At 35.8% G+C, this 23734-nt stretch overlaps 2 protein-coding genes across 2 annotated transcripts; one reads left to right on the plus strand and one right to left on the minus strand.

Annotated features, from left to right (window-relative positions):
- Positions 1 to 1808: 1808 nt before the first annotated feature.
- On the minus strand, positions 1809 to 9362 carry rnf103 (ring finger protein 103). The gene is made up of 4 exons (XM_051860902.1): positions 8756 to 9362; positions 8526 to 8668; positions 6349 to 6464; positions 1809 to 4034 (listed from the first exon to the last, which is right to left on the minus strand). The coding sequence occupies exons 1-4, from the start codon at positions 8979 to 8981 to the stop codon at positions 2579 to 2581; spliced, it is 1941 nt and encodes a 646-aa protein (XP_051716862.1). The 5' UTR covers positions 8982 to 9362; the 3' UTR covers positions 1809 to 2578.
- A 3781-nt stretch (positions 9363 to 13143) lies between these two features.
- On the plus strand, positions 13144 to 22983 carry mxd3 (MAX dimerization protein 3). Its single transcript, XM_051860611.1, has 6 exons — positions 13144 to 13367; positions 13979 to 14081; positions 16828 to 16857; positions 16950 to 17064; positions 18181 to 18346; positions 21662 to 22983. Exons 1-6 carry the CDS (start codon positions 13298 to 13300, stop codon positions 21775 to 21777), a joined length of 600 nt encoding a protein of 199 aa, XP_051716571.1. The 5' UTR covers positions 13144 to 13297; the 3' UTR covers positions 21778 to 22983.
- The last annotated feature ends 751 nt before the right edge of the window (positions 22984 to 23734 follow it).

Genomic DNA, 23734 nt, shown 5'->3' on the forward strand with positions numbered 1-23734 from the left:
TGTTCGTGGTATAGTGTAATTTTACATTTAAGTACTATATATTAGTATTATATGTACTCACTATAGTGTTATGGTTTGGTTGAGAGTGTAATTATGCATAATTTATAGTTATTACTACAGTAACGTGTGTAACAATGTAAAACAAAGTGATCTTTCTCTCATTTTATTTAATTTTTCAACTTTATTTATTTTGAAGACAGTGGTGGATTTTAGGCAAATCTCACTTGAGATCAAATTTTACCCTCAAAAAATCTAAAAATATATATATATTTTGCATAAAGACAGGGAAAACGTTTATTTTTAGGGGTCGAGCCCCAAAACTAACTATTAAATTAGTTTTCTTATTACTATTCTTCCGCTCGAGTCTATGGCAGCCTATAGAACCGTAAAAAGTTGTGAAATTTGGCACACAGATAGAGGACAGTCTGAAATGTTACTATAGCAAATTTGGAGTCTCTATCTCAAACCCTCTAGCGCCACCAACAGTTCAAAGATTCACTTATGTTTATGCTCATATCTTTTGACTCGTAAGTCCTAGAAACAAAATACCTCTGATCCCATGGCTCATGTTGATTCGAATCTATGACGTCATTTCCGTCATGAAAATTGTTCTGCCATTTTGAATTTTCTGAAAAACCTACTTTTTCGAACTCCTCGTAGAGCGTTTGTCCAATTTGCACGAAATTTGCTATGTAGCATCTACTCACACTCAAGGCAAAAAGTTATTAAAATATTGTTGATCAGCCAATCTGTTCTCGTATAGCGCGTCAACAAATTTGACGGCGAGCACGCAAAAATGGATTTGATGCTGTATGTTCGCAATGATTTGGTGTATTGACACCAAGTTTGGTATATGTCATTACATGCATGAGTTGTGGGTGCATGCACAGTATCGTCACAGCGCCACCCACTGGTGCTGAGATAGGAAAAATTTATATGTTTGCTTATAACTTTTGAATGTCTTGTCCCAAAATCATGAGGATGGTCTTCTTAGATTCCTTGAGGCATGCCGAGTTGAACGATATCCAATTTTCTTTGGTCGGCCATTTTGAATTTTGTCATAAAATCCTGTGTTTTACGAACACATAAATGTATCATTATGAAACTTGGTATGATTCATCGAGGCCATGTTCTGAGAGGACCTGTAAAGTTTTAGGTCAGCACCCCCTAGTGGTCAAGAGATATAATGAAATTTATGAAAATGCTCATAACATATGAAAAATTCAACATATTTTAATTTAACTTACATCGTTAGATTTGTTCTCCTACGATACCAAATTTGCCATATTCTACCATACTTACTGTCCGCCATATTGAATTTTATTCAAAACCTACTTTTTTGAACTCCTCCTACAAAATTTGTCCGATTTGTACGAAATTTGGTATGTAGCATCTACAGACACTCAAGACAAAAAGTTATTAAAAGATTTTTGTTTTATACTGCATCAACAAATTTGACTGCGAGAACGGCAAAATGTATATGCGGCTGTATCTTCGCAAAAGTTTTGTGTATTGACACGAAACTTGGTACGTCATCACAGGCATGACTTCAGGGTGCATGCAGAGTTCCGTTATAGCGCCACCTACTGCTCAGAAGTTATAAACCATGTTATTATGTTATAAGTGCTTTAACTGATGTAATTTAAACAGCTTTATCCTAACCTCATGATCACAGATATTTCCTTTTCTGCCCTTACGTGACCCCGTAATTGTTGCTTGCAGCTATATTAGTTTAGGTATTTGCAGTGTGGCATTGCATCAGGCACTAAAATGGTAGTGAATGGACAAAACTGAGTGGATCCACAATGTAACACAGCTGAGAAAGTTGGACTTTATTGAATTGAACGTCATTACAGGTATAAGTTCCCAAATCACTTTTAGAAGTCAAAGGGGTAAAGTCTGTATTAGTGTTAATGGCGAAATTCTGTTCAAAAATAATAAAAACTAACATGCTCCAACAAGACAATGACTTAAATTGCAGATGGAGCCACGATGAATTGCATGTCAATGCCAAAGCCATTTTCAATTCTGCACAGGGCATTTTATTCAAGTTATGTAAAGCTATAACTTCTTTTCCAAAAAATAATATCATATGCACATGCCCAGAGTGTTAATCCTTTATATAAAGACTCCTCAAGTCTTCAATTCCCCAATGACTCAATCTTAGACAGATTATTCACATTTGGAGACACACTGAACACAAAATGAAATTCTCAGGTACAGGAACGTATGGATTTTTCTTCTTGTCTCACTGGGATTTATGATGAGTGCTACAACAGAAACTTTACCATTCAATGTTTTATCATTTTAGCTCTTAAAATCTATTACTTTTTTATATCTAAGTACAAGGCATTTGACCCAAATCAAGTTTTTTCCCTTTAAAAAAAAAAAAAAAAAAAAAAATATTGGGAAGTATGCATTTTAATTAAACACTGTGCAAGTTAAAACCACCAACAGAAACCCCAGGAGCCAATGTTATGAATCTAAAGACTAAAGATGAACACATCAAGTCGTTTTTCTTTTGTTTTGTTTTTTTAAATAAGTGCCAGAAGCAAGACGTAAACAAATCACATGAGGGCTATTCCGGTTCCAGTGGTTGAGTCGCACGTGGTCTTGCGGGTCTTTTCTTGTACGACGGCCACCGGCACACAGGGCAACAGTGCCGCCCACCGGCCAGCCAGACCACGATGCACTGCTGGTGGAAAACATGGCCACATGGTAGACCCATGACGAGGCAATCAGTCTCAAAGTTCTCCAGACACACGACACACTCGGTGCAGTGGAGCATCCCACAAGGCCACTGAGACCAATCAGTGTCCGCTTCCTCACCACCTGACTCTTCTGACTGCGCTGCAGCCGGACACCCGTCATCAAGAACCTCTGAACTGCAGTGATGCGCTTCCTGCTCCCCGCTGGAGTCGCCGTTTGGGTTGGTCGTGGCTGTTTGTCGGTTGGGTCCCTCGGGTTGTGCGAGTCTGAACTTCCAGGTGGGCAGGTTCTTGATGTAGTCTGTTGGAACAAGAGGGTGAAGCCAGAGATCTGGGAATGCCAACCTTTCCAAAAGGAAGTTGGGATCGTCATCCCAGTCTGACTCAAAGTTCTGGAACGAGGCGATTGGATGCACTAAGTAGCTAGTGTACCAATCCCAAAGACTCGACAACCACTCCAGGTTGTTGGCGTTTTGGTCTTCATTGCTGCATCTTCTCTTCTTCTCGAAGTAGTCGATGAGAAGGCCGTGGGCTAGATAAGTGCTGAGGAAGAGAGCTGGATGAGAAGAATAGAAGGTCCAGTCGGCCCGGACCCATGAGGCGATGGTAGTGGTGTCTGCGTAACGCAGAAGTTTCAAACTGTACTCGTAAAAGTTATCCAAGTACGGAAGCTGCAGAAAACCAAGAATGGGCAGCCAGGAAATGATGAGTAGGGAATTATAAGTTCCTAGAGTGCTGATTAAAACCACAAAGCGCTTTATGGTGGCTCCTTGCGTGATGAAAAGGTCCATCCAAGCCATTAGATTGACCATCACTAAGCTCAAAATGAACAGGTCGTTGACTTCTGGCTGCACAGAGCGAAGGAACGCGTCCATGGCGTGCAGGGAGATGAATTCCCCAGTGCTATTGCCGTATCGGTAGATGCCTTCTGGTGTTTTGAGGATGTATGAGGGTGTTTGCTGCACGCCGATCTCCTCCAGACAGGTGGTGTTGTCCCAGTTGCGCACATCTACGAAGATGAAATCGATGCGTCCTGTGAATTTGATGCTGAGCGCTGAGAAGAACGCCGGGGGCTGAAGGAGTCTGGCAAACAAGAACATCTTTACCGGTTGCTTGTCCATCTGATACCAGTCATCCATCAACTGCTTGGAGAGGCGGATGGTTTTGATGCGAGAGGCGACGTGCGCGGTCATCCATTTGAAGATGTGCTCCGTTTCAATGCGTCTGCCGTTGTATTCCTTCAACATGACCTTCCCTTTGGAGGCATAGGTCTGCGGGACGGACATGATGAGGGTGGACTTCATCCAGCCCCGCTTATGGCAGTACCTGAGAAGAGGGAATGACGAAAAAACATTCAAATGCTTTTTTTTTCTGACAATGACAGCTCTTCTATGATTTTGAATTTTTTTAATTTAAATAATTTATATATTTCTTGTGTATATGTCCTAAGATGGGAATGAAGGAAGAAAGTCTGATTTAAAATGATGAAAAATTCTTTTTAAGAAAGAGCTTAAAGGGTTAGTTCACCCAAAAATGAAAATTCTCTCATTAATTACTCACCCTCATGTCGTTCCACACCTGTAAGACCTTCGTTCATCGTTAGAACACAAATTAAGATATTTTTGATGAAATCCGAGAGTTTTATCTCATCTCCCATAGAAAGCAACGTAATTACCATCATTCAAGGTCCAGAAAAGTAGTAAAAACATTGTTAAAATAGTCAATATAAGCGCTGGACGTAAACAACGTATGAGAATGACACAGAAGAGAAGAGATTGTTGAATAAAGTTATTTTTGTTTTGTTTTTGCGCACAAAAAGTATTCTCGTCTCTTCATAACATTAAGGTTGAACCACTGCAGTCACATGACTGTTTTAACGATGTCTTTAGTACCTTTCTGGACCTTGAAAGTGTTGATTATATTGCTGTCTATGGACGAGTCATAAATCTCTCAGATTTCATCAAAATATCCTAATTTGTGTTCTGAAGATGAACGAAGGTCTTACGGGTGTGGAACGACATGACGGTGAGGAATTAATGACAGAAATTACATTTTTGGGTGAACTAACCCTTTAATTCCCATGAGTAAGACAAAACGATGATGACACCAATGTCATTAAACGGTAACAGCGTTGACGGAAAAAGACGAGATTAAAATGTCATTTAAAAAATAAAAACTTTATCAAAATCGCTCTTTGTTTGTGTCAAAAAAATATATAGACGACAAAATATTACAGCTGTACAAGCCTCTACAAGTGTTCATGTTTGTGGTTGCCAGATATCAAGAGTTTAAAATCCCTCAATCACAGCTTTTCTGTTCATTTTCTACCCAGTGTTTTACTGAAGCCCAAAGTATAGTTCAATTTTTGTAAGCGTATGCGAGGGTCAGCGTACAGTGCGTGTGACGTGAATTTCGTTATCAGAAGAGTACGTGCACCGCTGTATTTTTGTAACCGCGCGTACTTGTACACACAGGTCACACATGTGCATTTAATTTTTTTTTGCAGTAATTAGTTTATCCACAAGGTGGCAGCCGTGCCCTGGGGGCGTCGATTCACAAGGTAGTCAAAGAAAAACTGCATAAACAGAACAGACCGGAACTCATGCGAGCTACAGCGACAATAGAGGCCTACACAGACGAGAGATTGTGCGAAGAGGTTAGAAAGTACCCTCAATTGTACAACTCTAGCATGAAAGAATACAAAGATGTTTGCATGGGTTGTAACTCGTGGCGAGAGATCGATCAAAACTGCGCATGCGTCGAACACCTGTGTATGCGTACGAGTCAAATGAAGTATACTTCCCAAGGCTGTGACACTAGCATTCGCGTAAAAAAAAGTATACCCAGGGCTTTAATCTTTGCAATCTGGCAACCATGCTAACACGCTATCTACACTGTGGAAGAATCGCTGATGATCTGAAAACACAGACAAACAAGTAAGATGGAGATTGAGATATTCTGCTTAAATGAAAGTGTCGTTCAGTCGGTCTGTGTTTCTTCACGAGCCGCTTGTGCCGTTTGTTGCGAGTAAATCTGCGACCAAACCTTCTGTGATGAACTGTAATAAATCCAAACATGATCTCGCATATATTGTTTGCAACTGTGGCTGATGAATGTTTTAACAGAAAAACATCAATTTTTGGAATTTTTGGAATTATTATTCAGAATGTCGCCGTTTTAACTTTTGAGAGAAGTTTCTTGTTTTACCAGTTTTCATAATGTAGAGAGTGTGTTAATTTATATGATAAATAGCCTATTATACATTATTTGACACAGGACTAAGATATATGATCATTTGACCAGTTTATCACAATCTGTTCAGGTTGTCAAATTGTATAGTCATGCTGTTTGTGAAAATACTTTTGAAAAATGTATAAAGAAAAATACAGGCTTCTGTGAAAATAATGATGACTATAACGTTATCTAAAGTAGTTGATTTTGTCTTTTTTAAAAATGGACATGAATACAAATACAATTTCTATTATTTCTAAGAACTATATAATGATGTTTGGGTCAGATGTTAACCATACACTGCATTTCAAACATACCATACTTGGTTGATCCGCTTACAGGAATGTGAAAAACAGCCTTCTTTCAGTTACTAGAAGAATACGGCGAACAATGTTGATTCATTTCTTACCTCGAGTCACTGGAGCAGTTGAAAGTGCCGGTTCGAATGCCAAACTGGGAAACTTTCTGCACCATTTTGCCCCAGTTGGCAGTGCTCAACAGAGGATTTCTGTCTTGGGCTATTACCTAAGAAACAGAAAATGATCTTATATATTCACTTTCTATTTTATAGTTTATATAAACTAAAATACACATCTCCAAAAGTATCATTCATGTCCACAATGAAACATTGAGGATTAACAGATCATTTGCAGCAGAAACTGATTCTAAATCTTGCTGGTTTTGACTCTCGCATATGAACATGAGAACAGGACAGAGACGTTATATTTCAGTGAAATGAGTAGGATGAATAGGCTGTGGTTTCAGTTTCTGTTCCGCCTTAAAATAGTTCAGATAAACATGAAAATTTCCTTATTACGTGAACATTGTGTTTTTGTCAAAGACTTCATCCGGATGGGATGATCAAAACACAGATGGAGTAGATCGAGTCCATCAAAGCTTCACAGTCGTTTCCTCTTCATGGTTCAACATCTCATTCAGTAACATTAGACAGTTTTGATTTATATGCTGTTTAATGTTTGATAGTTGTGTTATTTATGTGCGTCAGCAATGCTTCAGTCGCTTGTTTCTGCTTCTTCTTCGCCTGTGTTTTGATCCGGAGATTCTGTACTCTTTCAGAAGATGCGTAATAGCGCCCCCTGCTAAATGGAAACGCGAAGATGCGCATAAATTCTAAAAATGCGGTCGTTTGAGTTTAATAATTTTTTTATCTAATAAGAAAACATGCACAAACTACGATGGAAACACATTTACCAAATTCATCAATGCACATTGAAAAAACGCGACTTTGCGTGATGGGACGGCATTACTGGACCAAACAGTGGACCGATCTTTTTGCGCAGCATCTGAAATACTGTTTTGGTCATTCTGCAAAGTCTGTCGTCAAAGTGGTTCGGTATAGTTACACAAATGCGTTCCCAAACAGCAGCATCCGCCTCCGAAAGCAAGAAACACGATTACTGAGTTTCGTCTGCGCACTATGAGACGCAAGTAATTTATTATATATGAAAATTATTATATACGGTGGCTTCTCCTGCTTTTCTTAGTGATATTTAGCAGCAGTTTATAAGGAGGTGGCGATTTTGTTGCTTTATGTGATATTCCAAATTTTGCGCACAAGTTAAATTCGCAACTTTGGATGGAAACAGTGACAGGGAAAGAGTTAAAAAACAAACAAGCGAGCTCAGCCCAGGTGAGAAAAAACAACGCAAACGTAACGCAATATTGTCATGCATTACTTTTAAAAGTAACTTGAAATAATTAGTTCACTTCAGAATTAAAATTTCCTGATGATTTACTCACCTCCATGTCATCCAAGATGTTCATGTCTTTCTTTCTTCAGTGGAAAAGAAATTAAGGAAAACATTCCAGGATTTTTCTCCATATAGTGGACTTCACTGGGGTTCAGTGCAGCTTCAAAGAGCTCTACATGATCCCAGACGAGGAATAAGAGTCTTATCTAGAGAAACCATCGGACATTTTCTAAAAAAAATAAACATTTATATACTTTTTAACCACAAATGCTCGTCTTGCACTGCTCTGTGATGCTCCACGCATTACGTAATCATGTTGGAAAGGTCACACGGAAATACCGCGGTAGGGCGAAAAACATCTCATTTTCTCCTCCAACTTCAAAATCGTCCAACATCGTTGTTTTACCTTTTTTTGTAAAAGCCGTTTGACTTAATTTTTTGACGTTCGCTTTGTAAACACTGGATCGATACTTCCACCTACGTCACGTGTGACCTTTCCAACATGATTACGTCATGCGTGGCGCATCACAGAGCAGTGCAAGACGAGCATTTGTGGTTAAAAAGTATATAATGTTTATTTTTTGTAGAAAATGTCCGATGGTTTCTCTAGATAAGACTCTTATTCCTCGTCTGGGATCATGTAGAGCTCTTTTAAACTGACATTTGGACCTTCAACCCGTTGAACCCCAGTGAAGTCCACTATATGGAGAAAAATCCTGGAATGTTTTCCTTCATTTCTTTTCAACTGAAGAAAGAAAGACATGAACATCTTGGATGACATGGAGGGTGAGTAAATCAGGAAATTTTCATTCTGAAGTGAACTAATCCTTTAAATGATAAGTTTCACACGGTTAGAAACAGGATTAATACTAACCTGAACTAACCAGATACCATCTTTAGTGTCTTCCACTAATTCATAAAAGTGCATTTCTCCATTGAAGGTGGTGCTGGAGTCAGATCCGGTCTGCTCCTTCTCGTTCTTGAGAGCGGAGTACAGCTCGCCCTGCATCAGCTCGCCTTCAAAGCAAACATTGATGATTATCATGATGAAAATGAGTTATATGCGTGTCACTGAAGGACAACAGGTTGGCTGCAGACAATTACCCGAGTTTTCCACCAGTTCCCTCACGTCCCTCTTCTCCGCCAGGCCGGAGTATCCCAGTCCACGGCACTCCAGGATGGTTTTGAGTTTCTTGAAACTCAGTGTCACCGGATCCACCAGCTGGGTGGCGAAAATCCCGGTCTCATACCAGACGATGGCTTCAAAAAACCGAGCCAGGATGAACAACATGAAGAAATACAGGAGCAAAAAGAAGAGTTTCCACCACATTTTCTCTCAGACGTTAGCAGTACAATATTATGAGGCACTGACGTTTCTTTATAAACCGAAACCGTCCAACAAACTACTTCCGAAGCAGCTAAGAATCGTTTCCATCGTATTATATAATTATATGGAGGCAAAACAGCAGCACACGAACACCTTCAGCAGGCCAGTGTTGCTGCGCGCGACTGACTGACTGACTGACTGACCAACCGCCGCTGTCTTCATCTATAAACATCTACTGTCGCCACATGATTTACTCCACATACTACGACGCCGATGTTTTAATCGAGAGTCTGATAATATTTCTGTGCGTGTGAGTAGTGTTGTCTGTAGGCTCTGGCTGATGATCAGCTGGTGCGCACAACAAACTGACGTCACACTCACATTTCCGGTGCAGAAACGAGTTATGAAAATGGTGTATAATATTTTCATCTATATATATTAAAAAATGAGTTATGAAAATGGGATGTAGACCTTCTGTAAACTATTGCATGTGAGTTAATAAATTAATATTTTTTTTTCGCTTATTTTTATTTAATTCATATATTTTACTATTGTCTTACTTTTTTATTTTTTAGACATAGCTGTTGCTTTTAAAATGTTTCACATTTTTAATTGTGTATTTTTTTTTAACTTTAAGTAGCGCCAATAAAAAAAGTGTCACAAAATAAAAGTCCCTCTGTTTTTGTTCTCACGTGTCAAATGCAATAGTTTGTATTAAATTAATCACTTTATCTGTTTACATCTGCACCTTTATTCTAAGCTCAAGTGCACATATCTGTTTACAATGGGTCGATTTATTATTTATTTTGTATAATTTTAAATATGTTAATAAATATGTATTTTAACAGAATAATTCATTTTAATTCCTTTAATTTTTAAATATTTCTACTATTTCTAGTTCATTAAATTGTAAATGCAATTGTTTAAAAATATTGCAGTTTTATATACGATTTACGTTTTTGTGAGGTTCTTGAGCATCGACACCGTGTCAAAATAAAAGTTCGCATTTTCTCATTAAATGTCTTTAAGTTGTAAATGTAATTGTTTAAAAATATGTTTGCAGTCATATACCATACTATGCCTGTTTTTGTTTGCTTATTGAGCATCGAAACACAGTGTCAAAATAAAAGTTCGCATTTTGTCATTAAATGTCATTTAATATAATTGTTTAAAAACATGTTTGCAGTTATATACTATTTTATGCCTGTTTTTTGTTTGGTTCTTGAGCATGTGCCATGCATCACGTAATCACGTTGGAAAGGTCACGCGTGACGTAGGCGGAAGTACCGCGGTAGGGCGACAATCTAATTTTCTCCTCCAACTTCAAAATCGTCCGACATCGTTGTTTTATCTTTTTTTGTAAAGGGCGTTTGACTTAGTCTTTGACGTTCGCTTTGTAAACACTGGATCGGTACTTCCGCCTACGTCACGTGTGACCTTTCCAACGTGATTACGTAATGCGTGGAGCATCACAGAGCAGTGCAAGACGAGCATTTGTGGTTAAAAAGTATATAATTTTAATTTCTTTTAGAAAAAGACCGATTGTAAATAGTAAATATAAAATATGTTTGCAGTCATATACCATTTTATGCCTGTTTTTGTTTGGTTCTTGAGCATCAAAACATACAGTGTCAAAATAAAAGTCCGCATTTTGTCATTAAATTGTAAATATAAAATATGTTTGCAGTCATATACCATTTTATGCCTGTTTTTTGTTTGGTTCTTGAGCATCAAAACATACAGTGTCAAAATAAAAGTCCGCATTTTGTCATTAAATAGTAAATATAAAATATGTTTGCAGTCATATACCATTTTATGCCTGTTTTTGTTTGGTTCTTGAGCATCAAAACATACAGTGTCAAAATAAAAGTCCGCATTTTGTCATTAAATAGTAAATATAAAATATGTTTGCAGTCATATACCATTTTATGCCTGTTTTTGTTTGGTTCTTGAGCATCGAAACACACTGTCAAAATAAAAGTACGCATTTTGTCATTAAATTGTAAATATAAAATATGTTTGCAGTCATATACCATTTTATGCCTGTTTTTGTTTGGTTCTTGAGCATCGAAACACACTGTCAAAATAAAAGTACGCATTTTGTCATTAAATAGTAAATATAAAATATGTTTGCAGTCATATACCATTTTATGCCTGTTTTTGTTTGGTTCTTGAGCATCAAAACATACTGTCAAAATAAAAGTACGCATTTTGTCATTAAATTGTAAATATAAAATATGTTTGCAGTCATATACCATTTTATGCCTGTTTTTGTTTGGTTCTTGAGCATCGAAACACACTGTCAAAATAAAAGTACGCATTTTGTCATTAAATTGTAAATATAAAATATGTTTGCAGTCATATACCATTTTATGCCTGTTTTTGTTTGGTTCTTGAGCATCAAAACATACAGTGTCAAAATAAAAGTCCGCATTTTGTCATTAAATAGTAAATATAAAATATGTTTGCAGTCATATACCATTTTATGCCTGTTTTTGTTTGGTTCTTGAGCATCGAAACACACTGTCAAAATAAAAGTACGCATTTTGTCATTAAATTGTAAATATAAAATATGTTTGCAGTCATATACCATTTTATGCCTGTTTTTGTTTGGTTCTTGAGCATCAAAACATACAGTGTCAAAATAAAAGTCCGCATTTTGTCATTAAATAGTAAATATAAAATATGTTTGCAGTCATATACCATTTTATGCCTGTTTTTGTTTGGTTCTTGAGCATCGAAACACACTGTCAAAATAAAAGTACGCATTTTGTCATTAAATTGTAAATATAAAATATGTTTGCAGTCATATACCATTTTATGCCTGTTTTTGTTTGGTTCTTGAGCATCAAAACATACAGTGTCAAAATAAAAGTCCGCATTTTGTCATTAAATAGTAAATATAAAATATGTTTGCAGTCATATACCATTTTATGCCTGTTTTTGTTTGGTTCTTGAGCATCAAAACATACAGTGTCAAAATAAAAGTCCGCATTTTGTCATTAAATAGTAAATATAAAATATGTTTGCAGTCATATACCATTTTATGCCTGTTTTTGTTTGGTTCTTGAGCATCGAAACACACTGTCAAAATAAAAGTACGCATTTTGTCATTAAATTGTAAATATAAAATATGTTTGCAGTCATATACCATTTTATGCCTGTTTTTGTTTGGTTCTTGAGCATCGAAACACACAGTGTCAAAATAAAAGTACGCATTTTGTCATTAAATAGTAAATATAAAATATGTTTGCAGTCATATACCATTTTATGCCTGTTTTTGTTTGGTTCTTGAGCATCGAAAACATACAGTGTCAAAATAAAAGTCCGCATTTTGTCATTAAATAGTAAATATAAAATATGTTTGCAGTCATATACCATTTTATGCCTGTTTTTGTTTGGTTCTTGAGCATCGAAACACACGTGTCAAAATAAAAGTACGCATTTTGTCATTAAATAGTAAATATAAAATATGTTTGCAGTCATATACCATTTTATGCCTGTTTTTGTTTGGTTCTTGAGCATCAAAACATACAGTGTCAAAATAAAAGTCCGCATTTTGTCATTAAATTGTAAATATAAAATATGTTTGCAGTCATATACCATTTTATGCCTGTTTTTGTTTGGTTCTTGAGCATCGAAACACACTGTCAAAATAAAAGTACGCATTTTGTCATTAAATTGTAAATATAAAATATGTTTGCAGTCATATGCCATTTTATGCCTGTTTTTGTTTGGTTCTTGAGCATCAAAACATACAGTGTCAAAATAAAAGTCCGCATTTTGTCATTAAATAGTAAATGTAAAATATGTTTGCAGTCATATACCATTTTATGCCTGTTTTTGTTTGGTTCTTGAGCATCAAAACATACAGTGTCAAAATAAAAGTCCGCATTTTGTCATTAAATAGTAAATATAAAATATGTTTGCAGTCATATACCATTTTATGCCTGTTTTTGTTTGGTTCTTGAGTATCAAAACACAGTGTCAAAATAAAAGTTCGCATTTTTGTCCAGTGATCACTCAGTTTCAGTAGTTTCATTTCGCTTTACGGGTTCGGGGACAATAACATTTGCCCCTCACCTCTAGCTTAAGTTGTCCTCGGCTTCATTTGAAGCGGTCATCAATAGTAAAGCCCGAACACTAGTGTAACGCGACTTGTTTTTGTGTCAGATGAGGGAGCGGTCGCGTGAGCGTGGAGGAGGGCGTGACGCGTCTGACGCGTATGACGTGGCCAGCAGTATCAGCCGAACTCTCGTCTACATTTCAATAGATCCGTTTCGCTCTCGGCGCTTCCAAAATAACATTGTTTGTCAGAAATGGAGGTAAACACCTGCAACATCCAAGTGCTTCTGCAGGCAGCTGAATATCTGGAGCGGAGGGAAAGAGGTATTAGACGCGTTATTTCCTTCTCATATTGTTTGCATTGAAACCGAAGCCGTTTCGGACAGTCTGCTGTTTGCGTGTGTTTTGTACACATTTATTAATATTTACACTAATTATTTTTTCATGCAGGTGCTGGGTGTGTTTTCCTTGTTGCATAGGTTTATTTGTGTGTTTGTAGAGTGGCGAAAAGAGCGTTTATTGTTGATATTATTGTGTTTGGCTCTGTGACCTACATTTCAGTTCTGTATTGTACACAAAGGCGCGAAATCGTCATCGATTTGAAAATGCAGCAGCGCTGCCCGTTATTCTAAAGCGAGTTACAATGTATCAACACAGACGTCACGTATATAACGGTTAGGATATATAGTTAGAATGGAACGCGCTGATTTCAAAATTATGTCAAGTAGTTCGATGGCGCCAAAATCAGAAAGCGCTCGCGCATACAGCTGATTTGATGAGATGCTGACATATCTTCCAGCATCTTAGACGGTGTTTTTAGATTTATAACCCGTCAAATCTCCGATGTCTGTAAAATAGCTTATTTTAAAGGATCTTAAATAAAAGGAAGCATGCTGGGCTATCGATCACTCACGTTATGTATCATATATTTTCAGAGGCTGAGCACGGTTATGCCTCAGTTCTTCCGTTCTACAGTAAAGGGGTTTCAGATAAGAGAAAAAAGCAGAAATCAAAGAGTCCTTCACCCGGGAACAGCAGGTGAGTGTCAGGTGCACAGACGCACTGCTCTTTTGACTATTATTTTGTTATTGTACAACAAGATTCTAGATGTTTAGAAAATATCTAATCCCTATTGTACACTGATTCTTCACTTTTGCTGTTTTTATGCGAATGAATGAGTTTAAAGGAATAGTGCACCCAAAAATGACTCGCTGTGTCCCAAATGAAGCATTGTGCACTTAGTGTAGTATATACTGTCTAGTGTGAGTCTGATACATAAAGCTGTGAGTGCATGAAGTGTGCACACTTCGTTTTTCAGTTAATTAAGTGCATATTTGAAGTCAACTTCATTTTTAGAATTTTCACTCTATTTACAAAACAAAGAGTAGTGCACAAGTATGCAAATAAAGACGCACTCGATTTATTCACCCTCACCTTGTTCCAAATTTTCATTTTTGGGTGAACTATTATTTTAACAAAGGTCAACAGTAATGTCTAATAATAGACAGAATTGGTGCAATCTGCTGTGCCACGACCAAAAAACACATTTAAAAAGCATTTCAGTATTCAAATATTAGATGTTTACTAAGATCCTTCTATTATATATTGAATCCCACAATAATATTTTAAATACCAGTAAGATTAATATATATAAAATCATCATTTATTGGGTACTTTCAGTTGGGAGGTGTCTGTCCCGAACACTAACCACTAAACTCGTGAAAATGATATTGAAATAATTTTTTTTTTTTTTTTTTTTTTTTGCAATATTTATTTATTTATTTTTTTAAAGTGAAGTAAAAAAAAAAAAAAAAAATTGTATTTCTATTTTTATATCATGAAACTTTATGTAAAAAAAAAAAAATGTCACACATGTTCATGTCACTACCGAAACTGTGTGTTTGAGTCCATTGTCTGAGACTGATTTTAACACACTTCTACATTTCTGATCAGGAAATATTCCTGTGTCCCTCCCTCTCATCGCCTCTCTTTCACAGTAGATAGAGTCCATCATTCTGAGTTAAATGTGTTCAAAAGTCTGAAAATCTGTGTGGAACTTTAAGGAACGTCACTAACAAACACCTTTTATCTGCAATTAAGCACATTTTTTGGGTGTTATTCAATAAAATGTAGTTTTTATGTGTGTACAACTGTTCAGAACTGTGCTAGCTAACCATGTGCATCTTTGAGCGGCTCAAAAGTACCTAAAATTGTCACTACCGAAACTTCACCACGTTTCGGTTGAGACTGTTTTGGTAGTGACATCATTGTTTTGGTAGTGACAAAAGGAAACATAACCGTTTATTTAGGGGAAATAAACTAAATTTCATCATTAGTATTTTAATATGTTTTAGTATGTGAGTTAAAATGTCACTGGTCACTACCAACACATTACTGTCACTACCGGAAATATTTAAAAGTATATTGAATTATCAACTAAGATGTTATTATAGTGTTTGGTTCAATGTACAATACCGGTCAAAAGTGTTTGAAAATGTTTTTAAAAGTAGTTTCGTCTGCTCAACAAGGCTGCATTTATTTAATTAAAAAAACAGTAATATTGTGAAATATTATTACAATTTAAAATAACTGTTTTCTGTTTGAATATATTTTATAAAGTAATTTCTGTGATCAAAGCTGAATTTTCAGCATCATTACTCCAGTCTTCAGTGTCACATGATCCTTCAGAAATCATTCTAATATGATGATTTGATGCTCAAGAAACATTTATGATTATTATCAGTGTTGAAAACAGTTGTGTACTTTTTTTTTCAGGATTCCTTGATGAGTAGAAAGTTCAAAAGAACAATATTTAACTGAAATACAAAGCTTTTCTAACATTATACACTACCGTTCAAAAGTTTGGGGTCAGTAAGAATTTTTATTTTTATTTTTTTGAAAAGAAAATTAATACTTTTATTCAGCAAGGATGCATTAAATTCATCAAAAGTGACACTAAAGACATTTATAATGTTACAAAAGATTATATTTCAAATAAATGCTGTTTTTTTTTAAACTTTCTATTCATCAAAGAATCCTGAACAATAAATATTGTACACAATAAATGTTTCTTGAGCATCAAATCATCATATCAGAATGATTTCTGAAGGATCATGTGACACTGAAGACTGGAGTAATGATGCTGAAAATTCAGCTTTGATCACAGAAATAAATTACTTTATAAAATATATTCAAACAGAAAACAGTAATTTTAAATTGCAATAATATTTCACAATATTACTGTTTTTACTGTATTTTTAATTAAATAAATGCAGCCTTGGTGAGCAGAAGAAACTTCTTTTAAAAACATTAAAAATCTCACCGATTCCCAAACTTTTGACCGGTAATGTTTATTCAAACTAATGAATCCTTCATTTTGAAATCAGTATGATAAACTTTATGACTTTTACAAAGAAAGATTGGATTCAAAATACAACAAATCTCATAAATTACACTTGAAATATTGCTAAAATTGTAATTGTTATCGATTTAACTGTGAAAACTTTTTTTAAAAATAGCAAAAACTATATTTACAAGGTGGATGTAAACAAAATCTCAATAGGTCAATGTGACCCTTCTTATTAAATTATTTATTATTGTGTTTCGGTAGTGACACATTTGTGGAGAGGAAAAATATTCCAAAACTTTCTAAAAATACAATATGAGAATTAACTGTACAATTACTGGATATTATACAGTTTGCATACATACAAAATTTGTGGAAAAAGACGCATTTGTTTCAAGATGTTTCCAACTCTGAACCAGTTCTTTGTTTCTGTTTCAGGTCTGTTCACAATGAGTTGGAGAAACACAGGTAACTAAGTTTTATTCTCATTCTGTTCAATGAAGCAATATCGCTGTAATATTGTGTATGTTGTGTTAACACGCGTGTGTGTTTGTGTGTAGGAGAGCTCAGTTGAGACACTGTTTGGATCAGCTGAAGCAGCAGGTTCCTCTGTCGTCTGATTCATCGAGGAACACAACCCTCAACCTGCTCAGACAAGCACAGATGCACATCAAGGTGAGCCGGATTAACAACTAATTCACAATCACGATCAACAGATCAACCCTTATAGATCGTTCATAAACAACGACTATTTGTATGTCAGAGAACCAATATTTATCTAAAGTTTTACTTCTGTTTTTCATCTTAATGTCAAAAACATATGTTTTAAAGCAGAAGCAGCAGCAATAATATGCAAAATAAATTGACAGTGTAATATAATTTAAAATGGAGAACATGAACAAATGACAAGGGAGTTTATCAGTTTTGCATAAACATAATCAGTTGTTTTAAACCACAATTTGAAAGGAAGGTTTAGCTGTTTATTGGGCAAAAGAGTAAATGGAATAAAAGTACATTGTCAGGAAAGTATCAAACTAAACAGTGAATATATTATACATTAGAGTCCATTTGTTGTTGTCTAGAACAGGTTATGAAACACCTGCTGACAGAGAGTCTACAGCAAATAATGTGTTATTCTGCCCCATGAATTTCTAGGCTTTTACGCAAACGTTATACTCTGGTATCGCAGAGGTATTTCCACATAGCTTTAAGCACATAAATGATCATTAATAGTGACATAAATAATAAATGAGCACGCTGGAGCATCAACTAATGAACGTGGGCAACAGACTGAGTCTATTTACACCAGTAGGATATTTACAGTATCTCGTACAGAAAAACATTAATGTGAACCGGTTCTTCAAAATATCTTGCTTTATGTTCAACAGAAGAAGGAACTTCAAGCAGGTTTAGAACAACTTGATTGTGAGTAAATGATATTTTTGGGTGAACTATCGCTTTAAAACGGTTTTATTCACGACATGCGCTCAAGGCTGTTTTATTTCATTAATGTAAATTACGTTTCATCTTTGGGACTTTGATGGATTTGAGTGTGTTTGTGTGGAAATCCTGAAGCTCCCATGAGACGACTGGTGGATTCGATATTACAAAACTGTAGTTCTAATAAACAACAGAGCATTTACTATAAATGGTTTCGAGTCTGCCAGAAAACTAAGCAGCTGTTCTGATTAATCGATCAGAGAGATCATGTGACGCATGTGGTTTATGGGGTGACAGAAGAGGTTGAATGAGACGCAGAAGGTTTGACCGTGTGTCTCTGTGCGACGGCAGAAGCTGCAGGAACAGGACGAGCGCGCGGAGCTGCTGAAGGATCGTCTGCGCTGGGAGCAGGAGCAGCTGCGCACACGGCTGGAGAAACTGCAGGGCGGTTCGGAGAGGATGCGTAACGACAGCCTCGGCTCAGCCGTGTCCTCCGAGAGATCCGATTCAGAGAGAGGTGAGAGATGGTCTTCATTAGTGTGTCCGTGAGCTTTCAGAGTCTATATTCTATGTAGGGCTGTTAATTTGGTGTGATTTAATTATGGAAAAAATAACACGTTAAAATTATTAAGGCAGACTTGTACGTCATCTTACATCGTATGCGGTTTAGTTCGAACTAGGGCTGGGCGATACAGCTAAAAAAATAATCACAATATAATGTTTCATATTGATCGGTATCGATAATTATTGAAAAAAATTTAGTAGAAAAAAATGTTTCAATTTAACCAATTTTTAATTAAGGCAACCAACAAATAATTTTTAAAACAAAGCAAAATAAAATGTAAACAAATCTTTCTTATATTTTATATGAAGATTAAACTTAGAGCTGCACAATTCAGTCTATTTTAAAATTTTTAATATATTTTAATTAATTATTTTTTAAAAATCTGTTTGGATGTATGAATCAATGATTCAATCATAAATACTCTTGTTTCATTACTGGATGAATCAGTGTGTTTGAAAGAATCTGTTGAATGAAGATTCAATGTCAAATACATTTTTTAACAGTCACTTGTCGCCACCTGGTGGTGAAACAATGTAATCGATAAATGCGTCGTTTTCAGCACGTTAAAGTTTCTTTTAAAAGCTGATTTGCTCTATTTTAATAACATAGACTTTAGTGTTTTATCTGAACTATAAACTTTTATCTCAGCACTTCTGTGATAACCTGATTATTTGTAGCACAGAAATAAAGATGCTGTGTTGTTGAAAACACTGTTTGTGCAGCTGTTAATACCGATATAACAACTGCTCTCTCAAGACAAACTTTGACGTAGATCAACTATAAAGCCCGGGATACACTGTGCGATTTTTGGCTGTCCCAGATGAAAGATTGCCATCGTGAAACAATCGTGGTGATTTCTGTGATCGTGGCTCTTAATCAGTGGTCCTATGAGAGAGGTTCAAAGACGGCCGTTCTCCTGGTTCTCCCGGTCTTGCGACCAAAGATAGCCTACGATCGTTTTCTGACAGTGTCATTTTTGCTGCTACGACCCACGTCTGCTGACCAGCCAATAAAAATGCGACATGAAATCAACGCGAAATGGCGCTAAAACTTAAAACTGCTCACCTCAAGCTCTTTTCCCTTCTTCTTTCACTGCTTCCTTTTTATTTTCAGCACACATAACAACTACAACTGCCAAAGTGTGATTCAACATGGTGTTTTGTTTACCACTAGCGCATGTTGATGACGTTTTATTCTTCTTTAGAAACTTGCATCGTAGCCTACAGGTCAATAGGTGTCATCATTGTACAGTCTACATGCATGTGGTACCCAAGTTTAGTAGATCCATGTCGCACAGAGTGATAAAATAATGATCTTACAGGATTGATAAAATTGCCGAACTATATCGAGAGTTGTATCGAACATTTTTTCTATCGTTATCGATTAAGACGTACCGTTGATAAATATCGATACCGTTTTATCGCCCAGGCCTATATTTATATCATATGATATAGTTTAGTAATATCACATATGCAAGAGTGCTGTATTTTCCCGAATATTGGCACAATTGCAAATGTGATACTGATTTTATACAAGTTCAGTAAAGAAGAAGTTAATGTTGCGTTACATTTTAAGCACAATATTCCTGTTTTTGCTCAGTTTCGCCAATGAAATAGTTCCACAGCGAATCCACTGCTGAATGAATCCACAGCTCTTAACGAGTCGAGTGAGTCAATGATTCAGTGACTTCTGACAGTTGCTTCATTCCTGAAAGAATCAGACATTTAAATTATGGATGCACGATATATCGGCCACCATATCGGTATCGGCCGATTATATGTTCATTTTTAATGTAATCATTATCGGCCCGATAAGAAAATTTGTCTGATATATTAAAGCGATAAATAATTGAGACAAGTCGGATCAGCTGAGACACTTCAGAAGCGCACTGTTCACCATGATGGTTTTGAATTGCTTGAAATATGATTGAAATCACTTCAAAAAGAAAAATACAGTACAACATGTACAGCACAAGTCTGTCTTATAAGCTACATAAAATTATATAATCGTGTGTTTGGGACGTGGATTTTAATGGTGAGACTTTAGTTTTTGTAATCAGGATCTCAAAAATTATATAAAAATTCTGAGTAAGATTTATCGGCCAATATATCGGTTATCGGCTTTCAAATATAAAAAATTATCGGTATCGGACAAAATTTTCGTATCGGTCAATCCCTAGTTTAAATGAATTGGTTGAATGAATGATTCAATGACTCACTCATTAAGACAGTGACTTGCCGCCACCTATTGGTGGTTTTAGTTTCATATTTAAAGTATCATTTCATTTTTTCTTTCATATTCATGCCATATCCTCTGAGCTGCATTAAACAGTCTGTGTAAATATGCATAAATGCCACTTCAGCTTCTGAAAAACAAAAAGGTTATTGCCATATCGTAGCCTTAAAAGTTTGTGTAATAAATTCTATTTTGAAGCAAAATATTTCCTTGCAAAGCTACTTTTTATAATGTCTATTCAATGCTTTTCTCATGTAACAATGATCTTTTAGGGGTAATTTCTCATGTGTCATAAATTTGCGATTTAAGCACATCAAGTAATTAATTAGATTAAAAAATTGAATCGCTTGAAAACCCTAATTCTTTTATTATTAACTAACATGAGAACACTTAACATCACATTTACCTCAGAAAAGTCGTTCAATGGCCATAAACTACCATGTGCACTATATTGCATATTCATTGTATTTTTACTTAACCTGTTCTTTAATATTTAATGTAAGTTTGAATAAATCTCATGTTTTTGTCACCCACCATTTAAATGCTAAAAAGGGGATGAAACATAATTATACCATTAAAAATGTATTATAACATTATGATTATTAAAAAAAAAAAAAAAAACCTCAGTTAAGTAGACTACAAATCAGTTCATTTTAACCTTGTTCCCTGTATAATTTACAGCATTAGTTGAGAGATTAATTAATGCCATGTACTGTATTTCGAACTGAACTGAATTGAATCACAAGCTTTTGAATCGAAATTTAATCACGAAATTTGCATCAATGCCCAGCCCTAATTGATAGTGATTGGTAGTGATGCATAATGTACTAAACAAGGCTGTCTGTGGATTTAAGAACAGCCACAAGGGGGAGCAAACACTCCTGTAAACTGACAGAGAGATTCATGTTGAAGACCAACATATGATCTCTGTTCTTACAGTTTTGGTGTTGTATAGTTTGTGTTATTGTAGTGTGTGGTTGAGTAAGTAACTCGCCTCTTGAGTTCCTGATCATGTTTTCTCGATCATTCCAGAGGACGTTGAGATTGACGTGGAGAGTATGGTGTGGACGCTGGAGTCCGACGGTCTGGGCTCGTCTCACGCTGGCATGGACCACAGCTACTCGACCTCTGACCACACCTGGTTATGACCGGCCCTCAGCTGGTGTTCAGAGGACGAGGGACTCCAAACCAACATGTTCGATGGACTTCACCATCACCACCACGGAACAGCCTTATGTTTCTGACATTCTGAACCATCAAACTTCATCTAAGCATGACTGGAATTGATTTTGTGTAGTGTACTCTTTACACTCGTGGCATTATGGTGCTCTAGTATGCTATACACTCACGAGATTCAAGTGCAACGAGTTTGGTGATGCTTTATTTCCACAGAATGATTTATTTTTACTTTTTTCCGGACTAGTTATGATCATATTGTAGATGCTAGTTGTGTTCACTTTAGGGTCGGCCTGCAGTACACATTGGCTTGCACTTAAATCTTTTAATACCCGGCTTATTTAATTCTGAGTTTTGATACGTTGCACAAAGCATACGCATGAGCACTTGCGATGTCTCTTTAGATGTGTGTTGTTCTTTTCAGGTTTGATAATGTGTGAAATTGCAGATTATGTCAATGCATTTTTATCAAACATTTGATACAGGTATTTTTAAATGGGGAGGCTAATTTAAAGGTTATGCTGCAATTCAGAAGGAAAGAATGCTTTCCTTTGCATTTGGGGTTTTTGAGTTTGTTATTGGGTGAAGGTACAGTTGAGTTTAAAATGATCTGGTATCTGTATCATCTTGACGATTCACTTTTAGTTCATGTTTTTTGCTTTAGTCCTGTGCTTCGGTTCACTCCGCTGAATTGAAGTTGGTGCTATTCGAACACCCAACAACAAGCTATTATGTTGAAGCCTAAAAAACAGAAAACAGTGAAGTGTTTTTTTTAATTTGTACAGTGGATTTTCAGCAGTTTAATCCCCCTCAGATGTGTTAGTCTGCTCATGTTTTTAGTTCACACCTTTAAACTGCAATTCATTATGTTGGTAGTATTGACAAAATACATGGGCTGTATTTGCGAACTGTTCAGTATATGCTCATATCAGTCATTTATGCAAACTATTATGAACATGCCTTTGTTTTTAGATGTTTGTACAGTAATTGTTTTGATGTACACAACGGGATGTACATTGTATATACAGTTCTGAACACCAAAAGCCTTATGAACTATTCGTATGTCATTGGACCAGGAACACCTTTGTATTTATGTCTCTCCTTGTACTCATATGTAGCATTTTATTCTTTTTTACAGACATAAGCATTTTGTACAAATAAATATTTTATGTATTTAATATGATTTGTCACTATGATGTTTGTAAACGTGATTGTAACGCATTAGTGTACAGTAGAGTTGCGCGATAAATTGAGAATCTTGAACTTTCTGTTTAAGATGGAGATCACGAAACAGAATAACGTAATTTACTAGAGGTTCTGATTCATTTAAGTCGCTTGTTGCCACCTACTGGTGTAACGATGTAATTGATACAATCTTTATTTGAAGCATCAACTCACTTTTAAAGGTGATTTACTTTATTTTGATCACTACTAAAAAAAAAAAACGAAACAAATTAAAAAAGTTAAACACCGTTTTCCACTGAAACGGTAATATACCGTAAAAACAATGCATTCTGGGTAATTGTCATTTTTGAGAAAGTATCCTATAGGTTACTTTCTTGAAAATGACAAATAATATTAGAAATATTACCCAGAATGCATTGTTTTTACAGTACATTCTGTATATTACAATGCATTCTGGGTAATATTATTTGTCGTTTTCGAGAAAGTAGCCTATAAGCCTCTTTTCGTAAAATGACACATTACCCAGAATGCATTGTTTTTATGGTATATTACCATTTCAATGGAAAATGGTATTTTACTGCGTAAATTTTAGTTATTTTTTTAGAGTGTAAACATCAGTTTTTATATCTGAACTATAATCTATTATCTATGATTTGGGATAATCCGAATTATTTTAAGGCAGAACGATCAAAACGCAGATCTGAAAGTTCGCTGGGATCGGATTAATAGCCTAATTGTTGACGT

Source organism: Ctenopharyngodon idella, chromosome 14 (assembly GCF_019924925.1).
Source record: "Ctenopharyngodon idella isolate HZGC_01 chromosome 14, HZGC01, whole genome shotgun sequence".
In the NCBI taxonomy this organism is placed as follows: Eukaryota; Metazoa; Chordata; class Actinopteri; order Cypriniformes; family Xenocyprididae; genus Ctenopharyngodon; species Ctenopharyngodon idella.